The 23,149-nt window shown below is 42.2% G+C and overlaps 1 protein-coding gene across 4 annotated transcripts in view; it reads left to right on the top strand.

The window, feature by feature from the left end:
- The window catches only part of KIRREL3 (kirre like nephrin family adhesion molecule 3), a 694,474-nt gene that overhangs the window by 602,437 nt on the left and 68,888 nt on the right, over window positions 1-23,149 (top strand). For all 4 annotated transcript variants that reach the window (XM_081961293.1, XM_081961291.1, XM_081961292.1 and 1 more), the window contains exons 8-10: window positions 10,875-11,023; window positions 12,873-13,000; window positions 19,929-20,055. In XM_081961293.1, the coding sequence (XP_081817419.1) occupies window positions 10,875-11,023; window positions 12,873-13,000; window positions 19,929-20,055 (404 nt within the window). The remainder of the gene's footprint in view (window positions 1-10,874; window positions 11,024-12,872; window positions 13,001-19,928; window positions 20,056-23,149) is intronic.

Genomic DNA, 23,149 nt, shown 5'->3' with positions numbered 1-23,149 from the left:
GCCATTGCTTTTTTTGAGAATTCAGGGAGCTGAAGTTCACATAGGGAAGTTGACATGGTTAGAGAAACACAAATATAGAATTAGAGGAGGGGTGTCAAACCTGATTTCATGGAGGGCCGCACCAGGATTGTGTTTGACCTTGGGGGCCTGGGGTGGGCATGGCCAGCTGTACGTCACTCCTGACGGGAGTGGCCCTAGTGCTCTGCCAGTGAAAACAGGCTCCCGAGCTCTGTTTTTGGCTGCCATGGCCTCCTGCCACCCTCTGCCAGAAGCACCATGGGCCAGTCCTTTGCTGTTTCCAGGGTAGCCCCACAGACCACATCTAAGTACCCCATGGGCTTGATCCTGGGCTTTGAGTTTGACACGCCTGAACTAGAGGATTATTTTTCGTGTGACGTCCCTGTATAATAAGACAGAGGTAGTAAGATGGATTATGATGCAGGTAGCCCTGAATTTACAACAATTCATTTAGTGACTTTGGCGACTTAGAACTGGTCCTTGTATCTACAACCGTTGCAGCATTCGCACAGTCGCATATTTGAAATTCAGGCACTTGGCAACTGGCATTTACTTATGCCAGTTGCAGAGTCCTGAGATCAGCATTTGTGACCTTCTATCCTAACCAGCTTTTGAGAGAAGAAGCTGGATTAAGATGGGATGAATGCTTTATTGCTTTATTTCAGGGGTGTCCAAACTTAGCAACTTTAAGACTTGTGGACTTCAACTCCCAGAATTCCCCAGCCAGCTCTGCTGGCTGGGGAATTCTGGGAGTTGAAGTCCACAAGTCTTAAAGTTGCCAAGTTTGGACACCCCTGCTTTATTTAGTTAAGATTGTTAATAACTGTTCATATAACTTTATTTCGTTAAGATTGTTAATAACTGTTCATATAACTTTATTTAGTTAAGATTGTTAATAACTGTTCAAATAACAGAGTCTTTAACAACTGTATTATTCACTTAACTGCAGTGATTTGTTTAACAATAATGGCCAAAAAAAGGTGATCTCCTTGCTTAGCAATGGAAATTCTTGTCCCAACAGAGGTCGAACTAGCTGCACACGTTGTTTTCAGCCATGTGTAACAGATGAGAAAGCCCATGTCTTGCAAATGATTTGCAGGAATATGGAAATAGCTGCCCATCTTGGGATAGTCTGTTCTTTGAGTTATCCCTTACAGAACTGTCAATATAACTTCTCCGTTGCTGGATGCAAACTCTTCCTTCCTCTAATTACTGGTTCATCATTGTCCATAAAGGGAAACATCTGCCAGCAGCTCCCACAGCAGCTGCCTTCTTCTGTGTTATCCTCTCCTGGGTATTCTTTTTCCCCCTTTTGTTTTTTTGAGGTGGGGGGGTGGGGAATGAAGAAACAGAGAAACATAAAGAGTGAGGACTAAATACAATGTCTATTTGTCCATAGCAAGCTTCAGGACGGTACTTTCCCTTGCTGTTTCCCACAGATCTGAACAAGTTGCTGCAAGAGCTAAGTTGGTCTACAAGCCAACTTGCTCCACAAAATAAAGATAAAGGGAGAGTGGAGGAAAAGAAAAGATACCAGAAACATGAAAGTGTGTGTAAAAAGAGTAATGCAAAAAATGGAACTAGGGGCTGGTAGCTTTGTCTGAACTCCTTCCAGGGATGAGATTCAGCCGGTTCGGATCAATTCAGGGAAACCGGATGCTAATTTTGCATCCAGTTCACCAAACCGGTTGTTGCAAGGACCGGCTGGCCCACCCCATTCCATCCCTCCCAGAAGTCTCCAGGTGACCCATTCATCATGCCAGGTAAGTGCAGGGCCCATGCGGAGACTCTGGGAGGGTGAAAAACGGCCCTATTGGAAGTTCCAGAAGTACAGAAACGGGCCCATTTCCAGTTTCCAGAGGGCCCCCAGAGGCTTGAGCAAAGCCTCTGGAGCCTGGATAGGACAAAAATGTCCCCCCTGCCATGAGGAGGCAGAGTAGGCCACGGCCACCCATCAACCGGGCAGAGAACCGGTTGCTAAAAATTTTCAATCCCACCCCTGACTCCTTCTACCTTTCAGCCTACCATTAGCAGACCCTATTAGCAGACCTATCTCCCTTGGTCTCCATTCATTTTTCCTGGGGAAAAATACTCTGTCCTTGCTTTCCAACTAGTTCCATTCATAGGATAGCTGGAAGGATAATGACGCGTTTCCTGCAAAGATAAGAGCTTCGTAGAAAATTGTTTCCTGTGCCTAGAAAGAGATGGGCACAGTCTCTTTCACCCATAACTTCATCACTCAGAATCTGTAAAATTCAAATGTTTAGTCCCCAGAGTTTCCTGCAGTCAACATGAAGGGAAGTAATTATCTCTGGCTTTTTATTTCATGGATTCCAGCTTTTCATTTACTTTTGTTTGCCATACAGTATGTAAGTTTAAAATGGGTGTATGCAACATTTTAAGTAATCATCTATGCCATTTTCAGTTTAGACTGCAAAGAATCTTGTTCAATCCAGATGGATTCAGGGTAGGATTGATATATTCAGATCTTAGTGTGTGATTAAAGATAGTCATTCTGAGTGGACTGAGTGGACTGGAAAGATGTGGGTTTTTTTCTACCATCATCAACTTTTTGGACCCATTTTTCGCCCTCCCCAGGCTCCAGAGGCTTTCTAGGAGCCTGGGGAGGGTGAAAACAGCCCCACCGGAGGTCTTTTGTTTTGCCCGTGGGTCCGTTTTTCACCCTCCAGAGCATGAAAAACAGCCCAACGCACAAACCGGAAGTCCGTTCCCGAACTTCCGGTTTGTGCATTGTGTTGTTTTTCACCCTCCGGAGGTTTCAGGGAAGCCTGCGAAGGGTGAAAAACGGCCTTAAAAGAAGGCCGAAGTCAGCTGGCCAGTACTTGCATGCATACTGGAGCTGACAGGGCAACACCTCGCATGCCCTAATAAATGGCTCCGCATGGCATTTGTGGCATGCGTGCCATAGGTTCGCCATCGTGGGTATATGCTCTATGCTCTTTTGTTCTGAGTAGAGTTTCCTTTCACAGTAATATAGTTGAGCAGTAAAGCACATGGTAACTGTACTGTTTGCCCTAGGTGGTGCTTTATATAAACAGAATTTCTAAGAAGAGGTGATTCAGAATTTGGGGACTGCCATATGTTATTTACTTGAACAACTGAATCTTGCAAGGGGATCCGGCAGCTTTACATAGTGTTAGGTTGTGCTTTCTGCATTGCGGGGGGCGGGAGTGCCTGCTGCTAGGTCTTCTCATTCCCCTGGGAAATAGTGTCCATCTAATAGGATTGTTATAAATTGAGGACAACCTTATTTCTATGTCAGGCTGGGAATGGCCACTTAGACAGAAAGAGCGTGCCTCCCACTTAAGCGGGCTGAATGGAAGTGGTGTCATTGGATTAATTATTTTAAAAAGATTTTGGGGGGGAGTTGATTTCCTTGCATTTACATCCCAATCACCCAGCAGGGAGAAGAGTGGAAATGGCTAGTCAGCATCTGTTGGAAGGGTGAAGATAAATGCCTGAAGAAAGGAGATAAATGCATACAAGTCGAGTTTACATCTGTACGGTTAATAGGTCCCCTTTGAAAAGCTGATGTCATCAGGTGACATGTGAAAATCCCACTGACCACTTCTCCACCACCCCCATTCACATTAGGACTTGTCATGAGGATGATGATGATGATGATGATGATATCCATTAAGGTAGTCTTGATGTATATCACCCGGCCCACACATTTTCCATGTGTGCCTGTTGTCTTGAGCCCTTTCCTTTCCCCCCCCCCTTCAATTTTATTAACAAACATGTAAAATACACACACACACACAACTTAGACGTACAACACATTTACACAGTGCAATACAAACAGGAGCTTCCTGTTCTTTCTAGTAGCAATTATCAATCGATAGCGCTCACCTTATATTATTTCCCATTCAATTGCATTTCATTTAAGTTTCACCATTCTTAACTTTCTTATTTTACTCATAACTATTATTTTTAAGTTTTGTTACATTCCTTCATTGATTCTTGTTTCTTTCCTCCATCCACCTATACCATTTATCCCATATCTAGTAGAATTCTGATTCTTCTTTTCCCTGAATTTCTTTAGTTAGTTTGTCCATTTCAGCACAGTCCATAACCTTTCTTATTATTTCATCTTCACTTGGAGGTCTTGAGCCCTTTCCATGCAGAGGAAGAAGGCTTAGCAATCACACACACACACACACACACACACACACACACACACACCTATGATTTGCATGCATTCTTTGGTTTGGTGTCCACAGAACTATGGTTGAAGATCTTCTAACCGGTTAGCTATAAACTCAATTTGTATGCATTTATCTTCTAACCAGTTAGGCTCATTGCCTATAATCCAGAAGACCAGTTTAAGATGGCCACCTACCACATCCATGTCTGAAGATCAAAACAAAAGATAGCAGAAGGCAACCCTTACCCTACACCATGCATTCATCTTGTATTGCTTGTGAGAACTCTTTTGTGTTTCTTAGTTGTCAAATGATGAGCATTTCCACAGCCAGCATGATGGAGTTTGGGCTTCCATTTGCAGAGAGATCATTGGAGCATTTGAGACGTTTTTCCTTTAGACAGATTGAGGCAGCCCATAATATTTCCTGTAGGATAAAACATCTTGTGTTCAAGTGTCTTTAATACATGGTGGTGTTTTTTTTTTGTTTTTTTACTATTCAGTTTCATGTATAAATATTTCATTTACATAGAGCTTTCCAAAATCTGCCTTGATTTTTATTCAATTTTAGCAAAGGGATACTGATGTTCATATTTCTTTTTCCTAGCCCAGAATAACAGAGTGATGCATTTTATTCACTGGCTGCTGTTTGCAGGGTAGAGAGATTGCTTTTGAGCATTTGGGGGTAAAATAAATGGAAGATGGATTGTTTTTGCCATCCTGCAAAATAACTTCCCTGTCTGATCGCTTCTTCATGTGAGAGGAACGCAACAATCTGTTTGGTGTTCTTCTGTTTAGCATTAAATAATTTCATATTTGCATTCCTGATGATGACCATCATTTGGGATTGTTGCTACTTATCCATACTTTTACAACTCTCTTTTTTATAACGACAAGGAAACATGTTTGTGTATTTGTGGCACACATACTCCAAAACGAATCTCGTCTTTCTCATCTGATGCAGTGTGTAGGTCTGTCTTCTTTGGGTTTGCTAAAGAGAAAAAGGATCTTCTAGTGCATCTTATTTGGGATATCAGAAAATAATTGCAACGAACGATGTTGTTGTTGTTTTTACAAGGGACGCAGTGGCTCAGGGGCTAAGATGCTAAGTTTGTCGATCAGAAGTTGGCTGTTTGGTGGTTCGAATCCCTCGCGCTGCATAACAGAGTGAGCTCCCATTGCTTGTCCCAGTTTCTGCCAACCTAGCAGTTCAAAAGCATGTAAAAATGCAAATAGAAAAATAGGAACCACCTTTGGGGGAAGGTAACAGTGTTCCGTGCACCTTCAACATTTAGCCATGCTGGCCACATGACCATGGACACATCTTCAGACAGCACTGGCTCTTTGGCTTTGAAAGATATATTGTTTTTCTGAGGAAAAAAAAATCTGTAGCAAAAAAAAAAACCCATTCAGAGGTAACACACTTCTAAGACATATTATAGATTTGGGTTTTTTACTGAGGTTTACCTATTGCCAGAATATTTTCCCCCAAGCTCCCTTGATCCAGTCTAACACACATTGACAGTTTATCTTTCCAAGCAACTCCAACGCCTACCCTTAAAGTGGCAAGATGCCAGACGATGTTCAATTAGGTCACATTTGCTTATTGTTTGGTAAACAGCAGTTTAATTCAAGTGCTGAGTTGACAGCTTGTCTTCAAAGACAATTTTTCCCACTGCAGTGTTTCAGATGCCAGGGTGGCTTTCCAGCGTGATGCTATTTCAACTGCCTTTTAAAGGGATAATGTTCCCTTTGATTAAAAGGGAGGGAGGAGGACGAGAGGAGAGGATTCCGAGGGAAAAGAAGTGGATTTTCATGTGGCTAATCTGAACGCATGACTTGGCAAGACTCTGGACTGACTTCTTTCAGCCAGGTTAGGCCTACTTTAAACAATGCTCCTCCTTGATTTTGGAGACTAGAAGTTGAAACATTCCTATAAATGCCAACAGTACTTACATGACATCCGTACTCAAGCAAGGTTAAAGCAGAGAGGGAAAGATTCCACATTATGAGTTTAATCCAGCCTGTTGGTGTATGGTGTAGGACAGGGGTCTCCAACCTTGGGAACTCTTAAGCCTGGAGGACTTCAATTCCCAGAGACCACTGGTGTAGGAGGAGTGCCTGGGGCAATGTCAAGAGAGGAATCCATCTGGAGTCATTCTGTTGCTAAAATGATCCAAGTCCAGCCTCCCTTGAATTCCTTTGTCACTTATCTAGCACCAATTTAGTACTGATTGTTAGTTGACTAAGTTCTTGTGTATTCAGTTGTCCCAGCTACTAAATATCACAGTTTTATTCTAACTTAACTTCTGTGGAACTCACCCCATATTTAAGGTTCCTAAGGGATGTGTGTGTGTGTTTGTGTGTGTGTGTGTGTGTGTGTGTGTAAGTGCACTATCATCCTTGTCACATTTTAAATATTTTCATTTTGCTCGTTCAAATTTGTAATTTTCATTTGACAAATAAATGTCAATAAAATATAGACATGAGCAATAAATCTTCTTAACTGGAACTTAACGTGTGATCCTGATTCTTCACACTGACAATGGGGATTTAAGGAAGCCCCTCTGATGGCCCTCCTTCTCCTCCCTCAAATCCTTCTGCTCTCTCCCATGATAACCAAATCCAGGGCTTTGGTAATCTTGTATGTTTCCTGGTGGGAAAAGATGTGGGCCATTTGTATCAGCCTATGATGATGGGCAAGTCAGCCAAAACTCCAGTAAGCACAGTTTTTCTTTAAAATGTTAGTAGACTAATCATTATTTGAAAGGTTTCAAGCTACAATGCAACCTCACTCCTTCCCATCTCTCTCTGACAGCAGTCTATGCAAACTGACTTTGCTGACTTGGTTTCCCCAACTTCTCCTCCAACTTCCAGAAACTTGGATGGAAGGGAGGTGGTTGCAGTTTCTTTCTTTGTTTGTTTGTTACATTTATATGCCCTCCATCTTGCCAGGAAGACCACATTAGGTCTTCCAAGACCTCTTCTATCATTGGAGACAAATATATATATTTTTAAGCCCACAGCTTGAAGATGGCAGGTGTGATCCTGCCGAAACGTTGCAAAGACAATCTCAACCTTACACGGGAAAAGACCCGAATACAACAAAACCAGCATATATATATATATATATATATATATATATATATGTATGTATGTATGTATGTATGTATGTATGTATGTATGTATGTATATATATATATATATATATATATATATATATATATATATATATATATATATATATATATATATATATATATATATATATATATATATATATATATATAATACAGCCCAGGTTCAAATCCCAGTAAGGGTATGGCTAGCTGATGAGAGCTAATTAGCTCGAAATAGATCTATACTAGCCTCCCTTTATTTATTTATCAGTACAAATACAATATATATATATGTGTGTGTGTGTGTGTGTGTGTGTGTGTGTGTATATATATATATACACACACATACACACACACACACACACATATATATATATATATATACATACATACATACATACATACATACATACATACATACATATATACACAAAAGATCCAACTTTCTTAGTAGGCAAATATGAATGGATTCAAATTCCAAACTTCATGATTACTCCAAAAGTGCTTCCCCCCCCCCCAAAAAAAAAGCCAACTGGATTTTCTTTGTTTTTCCTTGAAGATATTTTACTTCTCATCCAAGAAGCTTCTTCAGTTCTGACTTATCAGATGAGAAGTAAAACATCTTCAAGCAAAACAAAAACAGTCCAGTTGCCTTTTAAATGAAAGAACCTTTGGTACAACCTTAATCTGGATGACTGAGACTCTCCATAGACGTTAAGCTTCATGGTCATTTCAGTCCCATCAGTCAAATGATGCTTAAATCCAACAGCAAGAAAAACAATCCCACAACCAATTATATCAATCTGTGATGTGTCTTTCTACAATAGAGTTACTTGTTACATATCTCGTGTCATTTTTGTCCCAGGTTACTTGCAACTCCTAATTATGCAACTTCCTATGAAATGCACTACTTTACAGCAGTTGGAAGTGTAGCTTTCTGAAAATATGCTGATTTTTTTTACATAATTTTCTAAATGGTACACAAATTTCCCATTGAAGAATGGTTCGTGCTTAGCAAGTTAAAGATAGATCTATAAAATATCTCAGATTATTTCTTTCTTCTAATCCAAGCCAAGGATTTTCCTGTGGATTTAACTGTCATATAGCTGTGGGGAAAAAAGGAGGATAATAACGGATGTGCCACTTGTATTCAGACACAAAACATGGTTGAATACATTGAGATTTAAATCTAGCCAAAGCACTAAAATCTTTATTTCTTCCACATTTTTTTTCTTTTGACAAATGCTGGAAGATAGTAGGGATTCAGCTTCACAGACATTTGCATATAAATCATGCATGCTAGCACTAAGCTACAGCTTCCTCCAACTTATTTTAGCGATTGTGTTTAAGGAATGTGCCAAAAGACTACACCATCCTACACACATATTTCATAGATAACAAAAAACAGTTGGTGTTGGCCTGCTTCACTGCCAGGAACAACAGGTTATATAACGGCGGTGGGAAAGAGTCTATTAAAGAAAGCCTTGTTCAGTTAGCAGAGATGGATGAACTTTCTAGTAGGTCTTAGTTGGAATCAGCATTACAGATGGTCGCAACCCCAGGAGATAGCTTAGCATCATCTTCTACTACTGACTTGCTTGAAATCCATGCTATCCACCGATTTAGCCATCTGTAGGCAAGCAAAAGGTGAGGTATCCTGGCAAAATGTCCACAGAATTAGAGTCTTAGAAGTATTGCAAAAACTTCAGGTGTATTCCAAGATGTTTAGATCGGTGTCTTCCCTCCATTAAAATGGTTTGGTTGCATTAATTGTGTGTTAATGTAAATTCTTTCTTCTTCAATTTCTTCTGCTTCCCAGTTAACCTTTGGTTGCTACCAAGCCAGTGCAAAGGTATTACTTAAGTGCAATCCCTAATCCTTTAGGACTCAGGGGTCGGCAACCTTAAACACTCAAAGAGGCACAAAAGTCCTAAACAGAAGCCCCCCGTTCAATTCTGGAGCCGACCGGAAGTCCGGTTCCCCCATCATACAGTCTCCTCCTAGAGCAGCGTCCTTTTTCCTATGCCAACCAGAAGTCCAGTTTCCCCATCATAGAGTCTCCTCCTAGTGCAGCATCCTTCTTCCTCTACCTGTCCTAACCGAAAGCCCTATCAATTGAGGGGCCAACCGGCAAGTAGGGAGCCACAGCAGAGGGATGAAAAAGCCATATGTGGCTCCAGAGCCATAAGTTGCCGACCCCCGCTGTAGGTGGTATCCCTAGGTCCCTAGGATAATTTGGAATTCTCACTCATTGAATTGGAACTGCAGAGGGTAGGAGGCAACGACTCCTTTTCTCAGCCCCCAGCTTCCATTTTCAGTGATGTTTGAAACTGCAACATTTAGAAGAAGGAGAAAGAAAGATGGTTGAATTGGCCTGGAAAGAGTTGAACAGTTGGGACTGTGGATCCGAAAGAGCCCAAAGAAACTTCAATCAATCTCCACAATCCAGGAGGAAAATTTAGATCATTTCACTGGTCATTTAATTGCCTCTTTTCTCCCTATCCCAAGGCTGAAAGCATGAAGAGATGGAAAAATACCTTTGTTCTCTTTTCTGTTGCATAGTTCTGTCCCCTGGTGAGTCACTAGATCTTCAGCTGCCAATAAAAGAACACTGTGAGAAAAAAATGTAGAATTGTCCCACCTGTTTCCAGAGTAAGGATTCCTGGATTTTTCCAACAACTTGATATGTTTTCAGCTACTTATTTATCTCCTCCTTTACTCATCCTCCTATGCTTTTTTTTTTAGAAGGAAGGTTGATTTCCTTGTTCAAGTGGCCTTATTTTACTGAAGTCTCAGAATGATCCAATGAATCAAGCTGAGTCAAGAAGTAGCAACTGACCTCAGAGTCACACAATGAGTTTTATGGTCCACTGGGACGTAAACCTAGGTTTTCCTGTTCTATGCACGATACATCTATACCACACGCTCAGAGACATTTAGTAATGGAGAAGAATACATCAAGAATCCACAACTGTTTTACTGTTAAATCAATGGATTAAAAAAAATTGTCTTGAGAGGACCAACAGAATACGAAAGCAGAATACGGATGCTTTCCTCGGCAAATTTCCAAGACATCATACACAATGAATTCATGGAACTAAGCAGCTACCAATCTCATCACACCAGTGGCTGGCCTGATCTTGTTCCACGGTGGAAGGAAGCCAGGATATAAACTTTCAAAATGAAATAAATAATTTGTGTGCCATGGGTGCCTTTCTTTGCTGATCCAGTAGTTTTACACTTATCTATAATTTAAAACAAAGCAAGGATTGACTGAATGGCTGATCCAGCAGTTTTCTCCTTCTCCCTGCAAGTGACTGAAAACAAACGTTTCAGTTGACACGTAGAAAATTACTGGAGGAACATGGTATTTTACATGGGTTCCATGTTGCAATTTATTCCTGTGCATCGGACTTCTGCAGTATCTAACATGCAGCTTCATCTCTTGACTGTTTATCTTCTGTTGTGTTTTTAATCTCTTGCCTTATCTTCTTCCATAAAGGTGAAGTTTGATTTCTCCATGTACATCATCTTAACACAACCTTGGTGTTTTCTTTGTCGTTACTCCACAGGTGGGCCAAAAAGGGCCACATTATAAAGGAAGCATCAAGTGATGCTTATGAGACCATTGTTGACTTCACCTATTTCTTTGAACCCATCTCTTGTGAGGTGACCAATGCTCTGGGCAGTACCAACATCAGCAGAACAGTCGATGTCTATTGTAAGTATGGCTCAGCTGCTAATCTACATGGGGCTTCCCTTGGGACGCGCACGAAGACTGCAGCTAGTCCAGAACGCAGCCGCGCGGGCAGTCATGGGGAGTACTAGGTACTCCCACGTAACACCGCTCCTGCGCGAGCTGCACTGGCTACCTGTGGTCTTTCGGGTGCGTTTCAAGGTTTTGACCATCATCTTTAAAGCGCTCCATGGCATAGGGCCTAGTTACCTGCGGGATCGCATCCTCCCACACACATCCCTGCGGCCAATTCGCTCTCACAGGGAGGGGCTTCTCCTGGTGCCGTCCACTAGGCAATGCCAACGGGCGACACCAAGGAGTAGGGCCTTCTCTGTGATGGGCCCAACCCTCTGGAATGACCTCCCCCCCCCGACATTAGAACCACCACTGACTTCCGCTCCTTCCAGCAGAAACTGAAGACACACCTGTTCCGACTGGCTGGCCTGGCATAATTCTTAACGTTTACCTCCTGGCATATATATTTCCTACTGGTTTTTTAGGGGATTTAATTTTATAGGACACGGGTTTTAAATTTTGTATATTTTAAATTATTTATTTAGCAATTACAGTTCTGTCTATTTTATCCTCCTCTTATTTATTTATGTATTTATCCATCTAATAATTCTAATTGTTATTATGTATGATGTTTTTGATATGGACTGTACACCGCCCCGAGTCCCTTTTGGGAGAGGGGGCGGTCTAGAAGTGCTAATTAAATAAATAAATAAAAAAAAATACTAGAACTGTAGAAAGAATAGATCAGCCCTTGCTTATCAATGGAGATCGAGTGGAGCAAGTGGCCAGTTTTAAGTTTCTGGGTGTTATCATAAAAGAGGACCTGATCTGGGGCAACTCACATTGCAGCACTGGTCAAAAGGGCCCAGCAGAGATTATACTACCTGAGACTTGTTAGGAAATAACTGAATGAAAAACTGCTGGTGACCTTCTACCGCTGCCCTATAGAGAGTATTTTAACTTACTGCACCTGTGTATGGTTTGCCAATTGTACAATGGCAGATAGGACAGGGCTCCACAGGGTCAACGTCATTGCCCAGAGGATCATTGGTTGTCCTCTTCCCTCTTTGGAAGAGCTCTATAGCTCCCGCTGCCTTCAGAAAGTTCAAAACATTCTTAAAGATCCATCTCATCCTGGGCACCCTTTTTTTTTTAACTTTTACCATCTGGCAGGCGGTACAGGATAATAAAAACAAGGACAAATAGGCTGAAAAACAGCTTCTATCCCAGAGCAGTTAACTATATTGAATTCTACGGTATAGTGCAATATTAGTGCAATATCGTGTTTTCAATTTCAATTATATAGCATGTGAAGGATGTGTGTTTGTGTTTTTAATTTTATAGTTATAATGTACAGCGAAGATGGCATTTAATTTCATTGCACGATGTGCAATGACAATAAGTAAATTAAACTAAACTAAACATTGCTCAACACACTTAACACCTTGTGTTGGATGGGAGGGGGTGTTGCAGGGAAAAACTGTCCATGGGGATGCAACTTTTTAAAAAAAGCATTAAAGCTTATTTTAAAAAATGAGATAGTCTGATTTTAAAAAAAACAACGAAGTCAGAAAATGAGAGCCATGTGCCAAAGATAGTTGATCCTAATAACAATAATTTCCCTAACAAAAGAGCTGGAATAAACATGTATTTAGGTGAGGCCCTAGGCCACAAAAGCAAGAATAATTCATTCAAACTCAGTGCTTGAGCTGTGATGTTTATTTGGGGTTCTTTCTTTTTCATATTTGCTGTGATGACTATTTTAAATTTGAGAGCCTATCCTGTCCTGCAACAATTATTATTTTTGAAACAATTTCAGTTGGGCCACGCATGATGACGGAACCACAGTCTCTTCTTGTGGATCTTGGATCCGATGCCGTATTTAATTGTGCCTGGATTGGAAACCCATCTCTGACCATCGTTTGGATGAAGAGGGGCTCTGGTGTGGTAAGAATGATGGGCAGTGCTGCTCAAAACTGGCCAGATGTTTGAGGATGGGATGCACGCTTATTGATGCCTTGCTGGTCTACCACTCCCCTTGAACCTTCTTATTCTTACTCTTTGTGTCAGGGAAAGTCTCCGTAACTTATCAAAAAGGCACGTGACTTTCAATATGTAGAGTATTTTTAAAACATTCAACTCCTCTTCCGTGATCTAAAGGAGGAAAGGAAAGTCCCACAGAGACTAGCATGTTTTGATTCATTACTGGTAGGATTCCTCCTTCTAGGGAGAGGAGAAGTTTCACACTCTAGAATGTAAAATAGAATGGAGCTGGAAGGGACCTTAGAGGTCTTCTAGTCCAGCCCCATGCTCAAGCAGGAGAACCTATACCATTTCAGATAAGTTCCGACACACCTGTTCCGACTGGCTGGTTTGGCATAATTTATAACGTCTACCTCCTGGCATACACATTCCTACCGGTTTTTAGAGGGATAGTGTTTTAAATTTAATCTGATATTTTAAACTTTTGTATTGATTTATTTATTAGCAGTACAGTTTGGCATATTTTATCCTCCTCTTATACATGTATTTCTGTAGTTATTTCTATGTTTTAATCTGTTGTATTTTAATACGGACTGTACACCGCCCCGAGTCCCTTTCGGGAGAGGGGGCGGTATATAAACGCTAATAAATAATAATAATAATAATAATAATAATAATAATAATAATAATAATAATAATAATAATAATAATAATAATAATAATAAGTGACTGTCTAGTCTCTTCTTAAAAACCTCCAGGGATGGAGCACCCACAACTTCTGAAGGCAACTTCTGTTCCACTGGATAATTGTCCTCACTGTTAGGAAGTTTCTCCTTAATTCCAGGTTGCTTCTCTCCTTGATTAGTTTCCATCCATTGTTTCTTGTCCTGCCCTCGGGTGCTTTGGAGAATGTAGACCTACAGGCTTGATTTCCAAGCTGAGCCCTAGGGAATTTCAGGAAAGGAAGTCGTCCTTGGGATTGGAATGGAGACGCCTATTCTGCTCCACCTGGGTTCTCCACTGACCTATGGAGACTTCCTCAACACACGCCGATCCTACAAAGTAGACCAGGCTGAGATATGAATGCTTGATAAGTCAGGACTGCCTTTATTGTTACAGCTACAGAAAGAGAATCTCGGTGTGCTCCCTCCTGCCTGGCTTTCTCTTCATACAAAATAGGGGCTCATCTGAAATGTTTTCTCAAGTTATCTTCTTGGCCAGGACTCCGGTCCCTCTTATCTGACTATTGCCTTAGTAGAAGCAATTCCTCCTGTCCTTCAAGGCCATTCCCTAGGCTCCCTACAACAATGTCAGAGTATATTCATAGACTGGAATAGGCAACAAGGTCAGCCAATGAATAGACATGGCAACCGGGTCAGCCAATGAGGGCTGTTTGGAAACTGAAACAGTATTTGCTGGAGACAGCTAGGAGCCTGGAGGTGTCTTAGTTTAACTTCGGCGTTGAAGCTAAAACTAGTCTGAGTTCTGAACTGAAACTGGAAACTGTTCTCTCTTCTGCTTCTGTTTGCTTCTGCTCTACCACGTTGGAAGAACCATTCTTGGTATTGTATATATGTCTCATGTATTACATGTATATAAAGAAGTTAATGAATCCTGCTGAATCCATTACGTGTGTGCACTTTCTGGATTTGATTGCTGCAACAAACTCTGACAAACAGCCTACCTCTCTTTAATGGCTAAAGGGGTGGAAGGAAAGCAGTGTTGTTGGGCCCAAATCATCCAGCAGCATCCTGCTTTAGTAGGAGTCTTCTTGAGCAATCAAGCCAAGGAAGGGAGGGCATATCATCCTAAGCTAGGCTACTAGGCAATGATAGTCACCCGAGTTGAATTGGAAGGTCCTTATAGTTAAATTAAGAGAAGCAGAAATGTTTGACTATGCAGAGGTCGGGAAGGTTGATTTATGTAACTGGCCTAATACAAATGGAAAGGACAGGTTTCCATGGCATTCACAGCTCTTGGCGCATTTCTGCTTGCAAAGGGCAGCTTCACAAAATAACCCTAATAGAAACTGAACAGATTCCCATTATGAGCAACATCCAGGTTAACTAAAGGCCAAAGCCTCATTTAATCTCTTTGTGGCAGGAGAAGCTTTTGTAAACTATCACTACAATGCAGGCTCATTGTGAGCAGCCCAAGCTAAGGCGGAGATTTGCTCTGGAGCTTCTTCTCTACTTAGGATGATGGATGTCCTTGTAATCATTTCACGGCCACAGAATCCAAAGATGTCTTGCATATCTTAGTGATTGTGCCTGTCTGTCCACCCATCTGTCTGTCTGTCTATTATCTATTATCTTTCTTTTGTCTATCTCCACCCATCTATCCATTACTATCTATCTATCCTCTTTGTATCTATCTTTCTACCTATCATCTATCTATCTATTATCCATTCATCCATACATACATCTGTCTGTCTGTCTATCCATCCATCCATCCATCCATCCATCTATCTATCTATCTATCCACTGTATACATCCATCCATCCATCCATCCTCCATCCTCCATCCATCCATCCATCCATCTATCTTTATCTGTCTGTCTGTCTGTCTGTCTATCTATCTATCTATCTATCTATCTATCTATCTATCTATCTATCTATCTAATCTGTCTATCTATCTATCATAAAAACAGAGCAGTTATATTCCCTTAAAAATAATGTCTTTTGATGGAGTCAGTCCGCAGAGAAGCAGCTATTTTACACTATAATCAAGTGCTAGAAAAACATGAATATATTTATCAGCTTCGGTGAAGAATAGATGGAATCCAGAATTTCATTTTTCTTTTATAAATAAACTGGCATATTAATAGACGTCCTTCAGCAGGATTAAATTTATGTCCTTTCTGAGCAATAGAATCCGCCTTCTGTATGTACAGTGCCCCCAAAAATGGCTAGCAACCAAATCCTCCCCATATACAATTTGAAGCCTATACTGTCCACATGCATGATTGCAACAAGGATGCCTTTGGTCAAGAACACTGAAAAAAACTCACCACATTACATATTTTTGCATAGACACATGATACATGATTTGAAGAAGGTATCACCGTGTTGAACCTGCCACCCTCCATTCCCACAATGCTCAGACCCATAAGGGTCAGCCTTAATTGGGTTCTCAATATAGGAACCTGTCCTCCATCTCAGAGCTTTAGTACACCTTGTTGAAAGATATGAAAGAGCAGCAGAGGTTCTCAAACAACTTCCCAATGATCTGTTTCTTGATCTTAAGGCATCAGATATCAAACTTCCTTGCAGTCTGTATTCCATTTCCACAAAAAATCTTTCTGGCCATTGCCCCCACCCGCACCCCCACCCCAATCAATTCCACACACAAAAAATCCCTTGGTGGATTCCCTCCTCTCTCTGTTTTCCTAAAGTGGCCTTGGACAGATCAAATTAGAAGTCAGTTGAAGAACCACAGAACAGTGGTTAACGCACCAGGCTAAAGAACCAGGAAACTGTGACTTCTAATTCTCTTTTAGATATGAAACAGCTGGGAGACTTCGGGCTACTCCCTGTCTCTTAGCTCAATTCACTTCACAGGGTTATTTTTGTGGAAAGGAGGAGGAGGAGGAGGAGGAGGAGGAGGAGGGGGAGGAGGGGGAGAAGGAGGAGAAGATGAGTAGTTATGTTCACCAACTTGAGTTATTTATAAAAAATAATAAAGGTGGAATAAAAACATTACAATAAAAAATGAAAAAGAGAAGAAACCCCTATGATTTTAAGTGTGGCCAGAACTGTCATATGGTCCAGGAAAGCAATTTAGCTCTAATAATCCATATAACAAAGGAACAAACAGCTTCAGCTATATTTCAGTTCTTCAGCCAGGTCTTGCAACCTCCCAAGATGTTCTTCACCTGCTTTTTCCTTCGACTTCTTTGCCATCCCTACCCATCTAGGTCAGCACCTATGGAAGGTAGAAAGGGGCACATGGTCCTTTCCTTTGAGCCCCCCCTATTGCCGCTGCCACCCCCATTGCTGGGCCCTCGGCTTATCTGCACTCCCGAACAGATTGCTTTGTATGAGTTTCACTCTGAGCATCTAAAAGAAGCAAGCCAAAACATGCTTTAGATTGCAATCCTTTCCCAGTCTCGCTGGTTTTGATATAAGATGCCTTTGCAATGTATCTTTCACTACTGCTAAAGGCATTTATGTGTTTTGCTAAATATCAGTGTAAACTCCCCATCTGTGCAGCGGAGTTGGCTCTATGATCAGACACTCAACGGTGCCAGATATAAAACATGCTGGGGTATATTTACAGAGCAAACACAACACCAGAAAGGCAAAAAGAACCAGGCCCAAAGGAAAGCTGTCCAAATTTCCACCGGAGAAAGAGAGCAGATGCTCCAGCTTGCTCTGTCCAGAGAGGTGAAGGGAGCTCACCGCCCAGTATGGAGTTCCTAGCATACGGGTTTAATGCCTGTCTGTTTGAGCTGCAGATCGGTCCTGACAGCTCCAGTTCTACAGATAGGAAATTAGCCATTGCCAATTTCCACAAGCAATTAGAAGAAGTTGACTCTTAAAGGGCATATTTGTTTTAGACTCATCATATTTCCAAATATCACCGGAGTTCACATTTTGCTGACTGGGCTGCATGAAAATTCCCTACTTCAGCATTTAAGAAGTTTTAATAAAATGGTTGATTGCACCAGTGTGGGTTATAGGGCAGGATGGCTAGCAGTGTGGATGCCAGAAGGGCCAAAGCAGCTGGAACAGGAGCAGAGCTTTTATGACACGGAGCTGATTTTCATGATACTTTTGTAATAGGGTGGCTGTGACCTCAAAATAGCAATTCCTCTGCCTGGAAATATAATGTGGAAAAAAATACCGGAGGATTTTTTAGACATTAGCTAGGATACAGTCCAGACTTCAAAAATGAAATGTTCATTGACACAATAGCTTTAGGAATTTGGCCTTCTCGCCTCCCATCTAGAAAATAGCGAGTGGCTCAGTGGCTAAGGCGTTGAGCTTGTCAATCAGAAAGGTCGGCAGTTCGGCGGTTCAAATCCCTAGTGCTATGTAACGGAATGAGCTCCCGTGACTTGCCCCAGCTTCTGCCAACCTAGCAGTTCGAAATCACGTAAAAAAAATGCAAGTGGAAAAATAGGGCCCATCTTTGGTGGGAAGGTAACAGCGTTCCAAGCATCTTTGGCGTTTAGTCATGACCACGGAGACGTCTTCAGACAGCGCTGGCTCTTCAGCTTTGAAACGGAGATAAGCCCCACCCCCTAGAGTCAGGAATGACTACCGCATATGTGCGAGGGGAACCTTTGCATTTACCTTTGGGATACAGTATAGATAGTGGTGGGATTCAGCCAGTTCGCACCACTTCGGGAGAACTGGTTGTTAACTTTCTGAGGAGTTGGTGAACTGGTTGTTGGAAGAAATAATTAGGGCAGAGAACCGGTGGTTAAATTATTTGAATCCCACCACTGAGTCCAGACCTTGAAAATGAAATGTTCATTGACATAATAACTTTAGGAATTTGGCCTTCTCACCTCCACCTACAAAACAGCGGGGGGATACCATTTGCAATTTCTACAGATTGAAAGATGCTTCCTTCTTTCTGACAAATGTTTTATTTCCCTTGCGCAGCTGGCTGGGCTCTCCCATTGAAGAGGATAACCCTCCAAAAATCCTTTGACTAATATTTGCTGTTGAGTGTTGTAGTTCCACTACTTGTGGTTTATCCAATTTCTCAGGGAAAGAAAGAGGAGGCATTACAATATTTGAGCAATCCACGATATGAAGAAGTCCTAATAAGAGCTGAAGTTGCAAAAAAACTAAATATCTCCTGCATGAGAGGATGGGGGAATAGAAAGGGAAATCACAGCTCACTGACATTCTGAAGGGCACTTCACACTCAAATGTTTTATTATACAGGTAGTCCTCGGCTTACGACTACAATTGAGCCCAAACGTTCTGTTGCTAAGTGAGACAGTTGCTAAGTAAATCTTGCCCCAATTTTACGATCTTTCTTGCCACCGTTGGTAAGTGAACAACTGCAGCAGCTAAGTTAGTGACATGGTTGTTAAATGAATGTGGCTTCTACATTGACGTTGCTTGTCAGAAAGTTGCAAAAAGCGATCACATGATCCCAGGGCACTGCAACCGTCATAAATATGAACTAGTTGCCAGACACCCAAATTTTGATCACATGACCATGGGGATGCTGCAACGGTTGCAAGTGTGGAAAACGATCCTAAGTCACTTTTTTTCCGGTGATGTTGTAACTTAGAACGACCACTAAATGAACTGTTGTAAGTCAAGGACCACCTGCATATAAAGCCTGGGTTATCCCAAGCCACTGAATGCTTTGCCAGCTTTCTGCAGAATGATGCTTGTGATCAGCTTTGGGATGCTGCTAACAGAGGTTAACCCTTGGAGGCAGCTGTCTGAATGGTTGGATAACGTGGGAAGAGGCAGAAACAGATGGGGCAAACTAGAATGGAGCCAGCTAATACGGTGAAGGCCTAGCCAGGATTAGACCCAAGCTAGGCAACAGATGGCTGACTGAGATGGGAAGATAACTCAGGATGAAGGGCTACCTTTCCATGCCAGAAGTTCAAATTCAGTGTTAGCATAGATATCACCTAACTGGCTGGACCGAAGACTTGGTGGTTGGTCCCCATCTTGGCTAAGACACAATGGGATTCGTTGGCTTGCTTGTTGAACTGTCTCAGGATGTGAATGAATGCCCATGAACGGCTTGTGATTTGTAAACCATAGTTTCCGGCACAAGGTGATGCGTGCTTGATACATCACGTTTAAAACAAACTAGGACTTAGCCCAGTGCCTGAATCCTTCTTGAACGTTGAGTTGGCAATCTTCTTGCTTTCAGATCTGTCTCCTGGAACAAACTCTCTTCTTTTTCAGGTCCTGAGCAATGAGAACACGCTGACATTGAAAAACGTGCACCAAGAAGATGCTGGGAAGTATGTGTGCCGTGCTGTGGTTCCACGCGTGGGTGCCGGAGAGCGAGAGGTGTCTCTGACCGTCAATGGTACTTAACCATTTAATGTCCCCACTGTCATTCCTCTGAATCAGAGGTGGGCAATTATAGAAACTCTATGGAACGGTGGACTTCAGCTCCCAGAATTCCTGAGCCAGCCATAGTTGGCTCAGGAATTCTGGAAGTTGAAGTCCACAAGTTGTAAAGTTGCTGGAGTGGCCCACCGCTCCTCTGGATAGTCATTTTCCCAGTTCAATGTATGGTTGTTAAACTAAACCTTAGATCACCGTGGCACAGGTACACAACATTCAAAGGCTAAGGCCTTCACTGAGATTGTCAACAGGAAGCTACACTCCCAACAGATGGAGCCAGGGTTTAAGATTTGCAGCTATTATGAACTAGCTTTTGATTTGTTACCGTGAATATCATTAATCCCATGAGTTTAGTAATTCTCACATTCCAAATTACAAATCAAGGGGAATTTTCTGGGACCGTACCAAAAAATGGAGAGCGGGAGACACAACTGGCTTCAGATTTTGTCCCAGTGCCTTTTGGACTTATTGATTCTGGGGAAACATGGTGCTTTATCTCAGGCCATAAATTGACTTAGCCCGCAGGCTAAGGGAAAGAATATGAACGTGGATAGAAAACCCCACAGCTCCTTACTCTCTCCCTGTGCTACTCTGGATTTTTAAGCCATTGAATTTGAGGAAAGAGGACTGCTTATCTTTGGAGTGGGGAGACAAAATATAATGTTACTCTTCCCACCCACCACCCACCCCTTTTTTTCTCTCCCAAGACTGTTTATTACCTTCCATGCAAGAAACCTCTGTCAAAATTCATTGGCTGGTCTGGATTGCATTTAATTTTGAATGCAGAGCTGGCTGAAAGGAGGCATCCTAGAAACCTTAGTTAGGCCATCCATAAAAACAAACAAATAAATAAATAAATCCCTCTGCCTCCCGCTCCCTCTCTTATCTCGGGCTTACTTTTTCCCCCTGTTGGTTGCTGCGGTTTAATTATAATTTAAATAGCTTGTAGAAACCAAAGTGATACATTGGATGAAAACAAAGAACTTGCTCCTTTCCCCGCACCTTGTTTCCCACACAATCACACCTCTCCTTCCCCCCCACCCTCGAACTAAAAAGAAGTAAATTATGGAAGCATTGTTTTTAAAGCAACTTACTTGATCGTTTTCGGAATAATTCCTCACAGAGGAAAGTGATAAGGGGCTGAATAAGCACAGAATTATCTCCCCTGGTTTTCTTCTATTTTCAGAACTACCCTAGGTGCTTCCAATAACCTCCTCCCGTGTCCCAAAAATGAGGGGAAAGAAGAGAGCAAAGAGAAACAGTAGGGGGAAATAGCCCCCTGGCCTTCATTATTACCTATCAGTAGTTTATTGAACCGCATTGCTAAGTTAACATTTTTGTAGTGCCCAATGGCACAAGGTCACCTAGGATGAAAATTGGTTCCAAAGAGGCTGCCGTATGTCTTAAGTAGACAAGAAAGAGAGCAGAAGTGGAGAAGTCACTACAAATAAGGAGCGCAAGGTTAGGTGGGAATCATACAACCGAGTATAAATATAACTTTTCTATTTTGGTTAGGCTCAATTGTATATTTTGCTAGCCCTCTGTTGGTTTCAGTTGGCTTAATCCTGATAACGCTCCATCTCAGTAGTGAAATTCATTTTTTTTTACTACTGGATCTGTGGGTGGGGCTTGGTGGGCATGGCTTGCTGGGCGTAGTAGGGGAAGGATACTGCAAAATCTTCATTATCTTCCCATTCCAGGGGAAGGATACTGCAAAATCTCCATTCCCACCCCATTCCAGGGGAAGGATACTGCAAAATCTCTATTCCCACCCCATTCCAGGGGAAGGATACTGCAACATCTCCATTCCCACCCCATTCCAGGGGAAGGATACTGCAAAATCTCCATTCCCACCCCATTCCAGGGGAAGGATACTGCAACATCTCCATTCCCACCCCATTCTAGGGGAAGGATACTGCAAAATCTCCATTCCCACCCCATTCCAGGGGAAGGATACTGCAAAATCTCTATTCCCACCCCATTCCAGGGGAAGGATACTGCAAAATCTTCATTATCTTCCCATTCCAGGAGAAGGATACTGCAAAATCTCAATTCCACCCCATTCCAGGGGAAGGATACTGCAACATCTCCATTCCCACCCCATTCCAGGGGAAGGATACTGCAAAATCTCCATTCCCACCCCATTCCAGGGGAAGGATACTGCAACATCTCCATTCCCACCCCATTCTAGGGGAAGGATACTGCAAAATCTCCATTCCCACCCCATTCCAGGGGAAGGATACTGCAAAATCTCTATTCCCACCCCATTCCAGGGGAAGGATACTGCAAAATCTTCATTATCTTCCCATTCCAGGGGAAGGATACTGCAAAATCTCCATTCCCACCCCATTCTAGGGGAAGGATACTGCAAAATCTCCATTCCCACCCCATTCCAGGGGAAGGATACTGCAACATCTCTATTCCCACCCCATTCCAGGGGAAGGATACTGCAAAATCTCCATTCCCACCCCATTCCAGGGGAAGGATAGTGCAAAATCTCCATTCCCACCCCATTCTAGGGGAAGGATACTGCAAAATCTCCATTCCCACCCCATTCCAGGGGAAGGATACTGCAACATCTCTATTCCCACCCCATTCCAGGGGAAGGATACTGCAAAATCTCCATTCCCACCCCATTCCAGGGGAAGGATACTGCAACATCTCTATTCCCACCCCATTCCAGGGGAAGGATACTGCAAAATCTTCATTATCTTCCCATTCCAGGGGAAGGATACTGCAAAATCTCCATTCCCACCCCATTCTAGGGGAAGGATACTGCAAAATCTCCATTCCCACCCCATTCCAGGGGAAGGATACTGCAAAATCTCTATTCCCACCCCATTCCAGGGGAAGGATACTGCAACATCTCCATTCCCACCCCATTCCAGGGGAAGGATACTGCAAAATCTTCATTATCTTCCCATTCCAGGGGAAGGATACTGCAAAATCTCCATTCCCACCCCATTCTAGGGGAAGGATACTGCAAAATCTCCATTCCCACCCCATTCCAGGGGAAGGATACTGCAAAATCTCTATTCCCACCCCATTCCAGG

This window comes from Natrix helvetica (assembly GCF_964273705.1).
Source record: "Natrix helvetica genome assembly, chromosome: 8".
In the NCBI taxonomy this organism is placed as follows: Eukaryota; Metazoa; Chordata; class Lepidosauria; order Squamata; family Natricidae; genus Natrix; species Natrix helvetica.
Note: the sequence above shows the minus strand (reverse complement) of the source record. Positions and strands in the feature narration are given on the sequence as shown.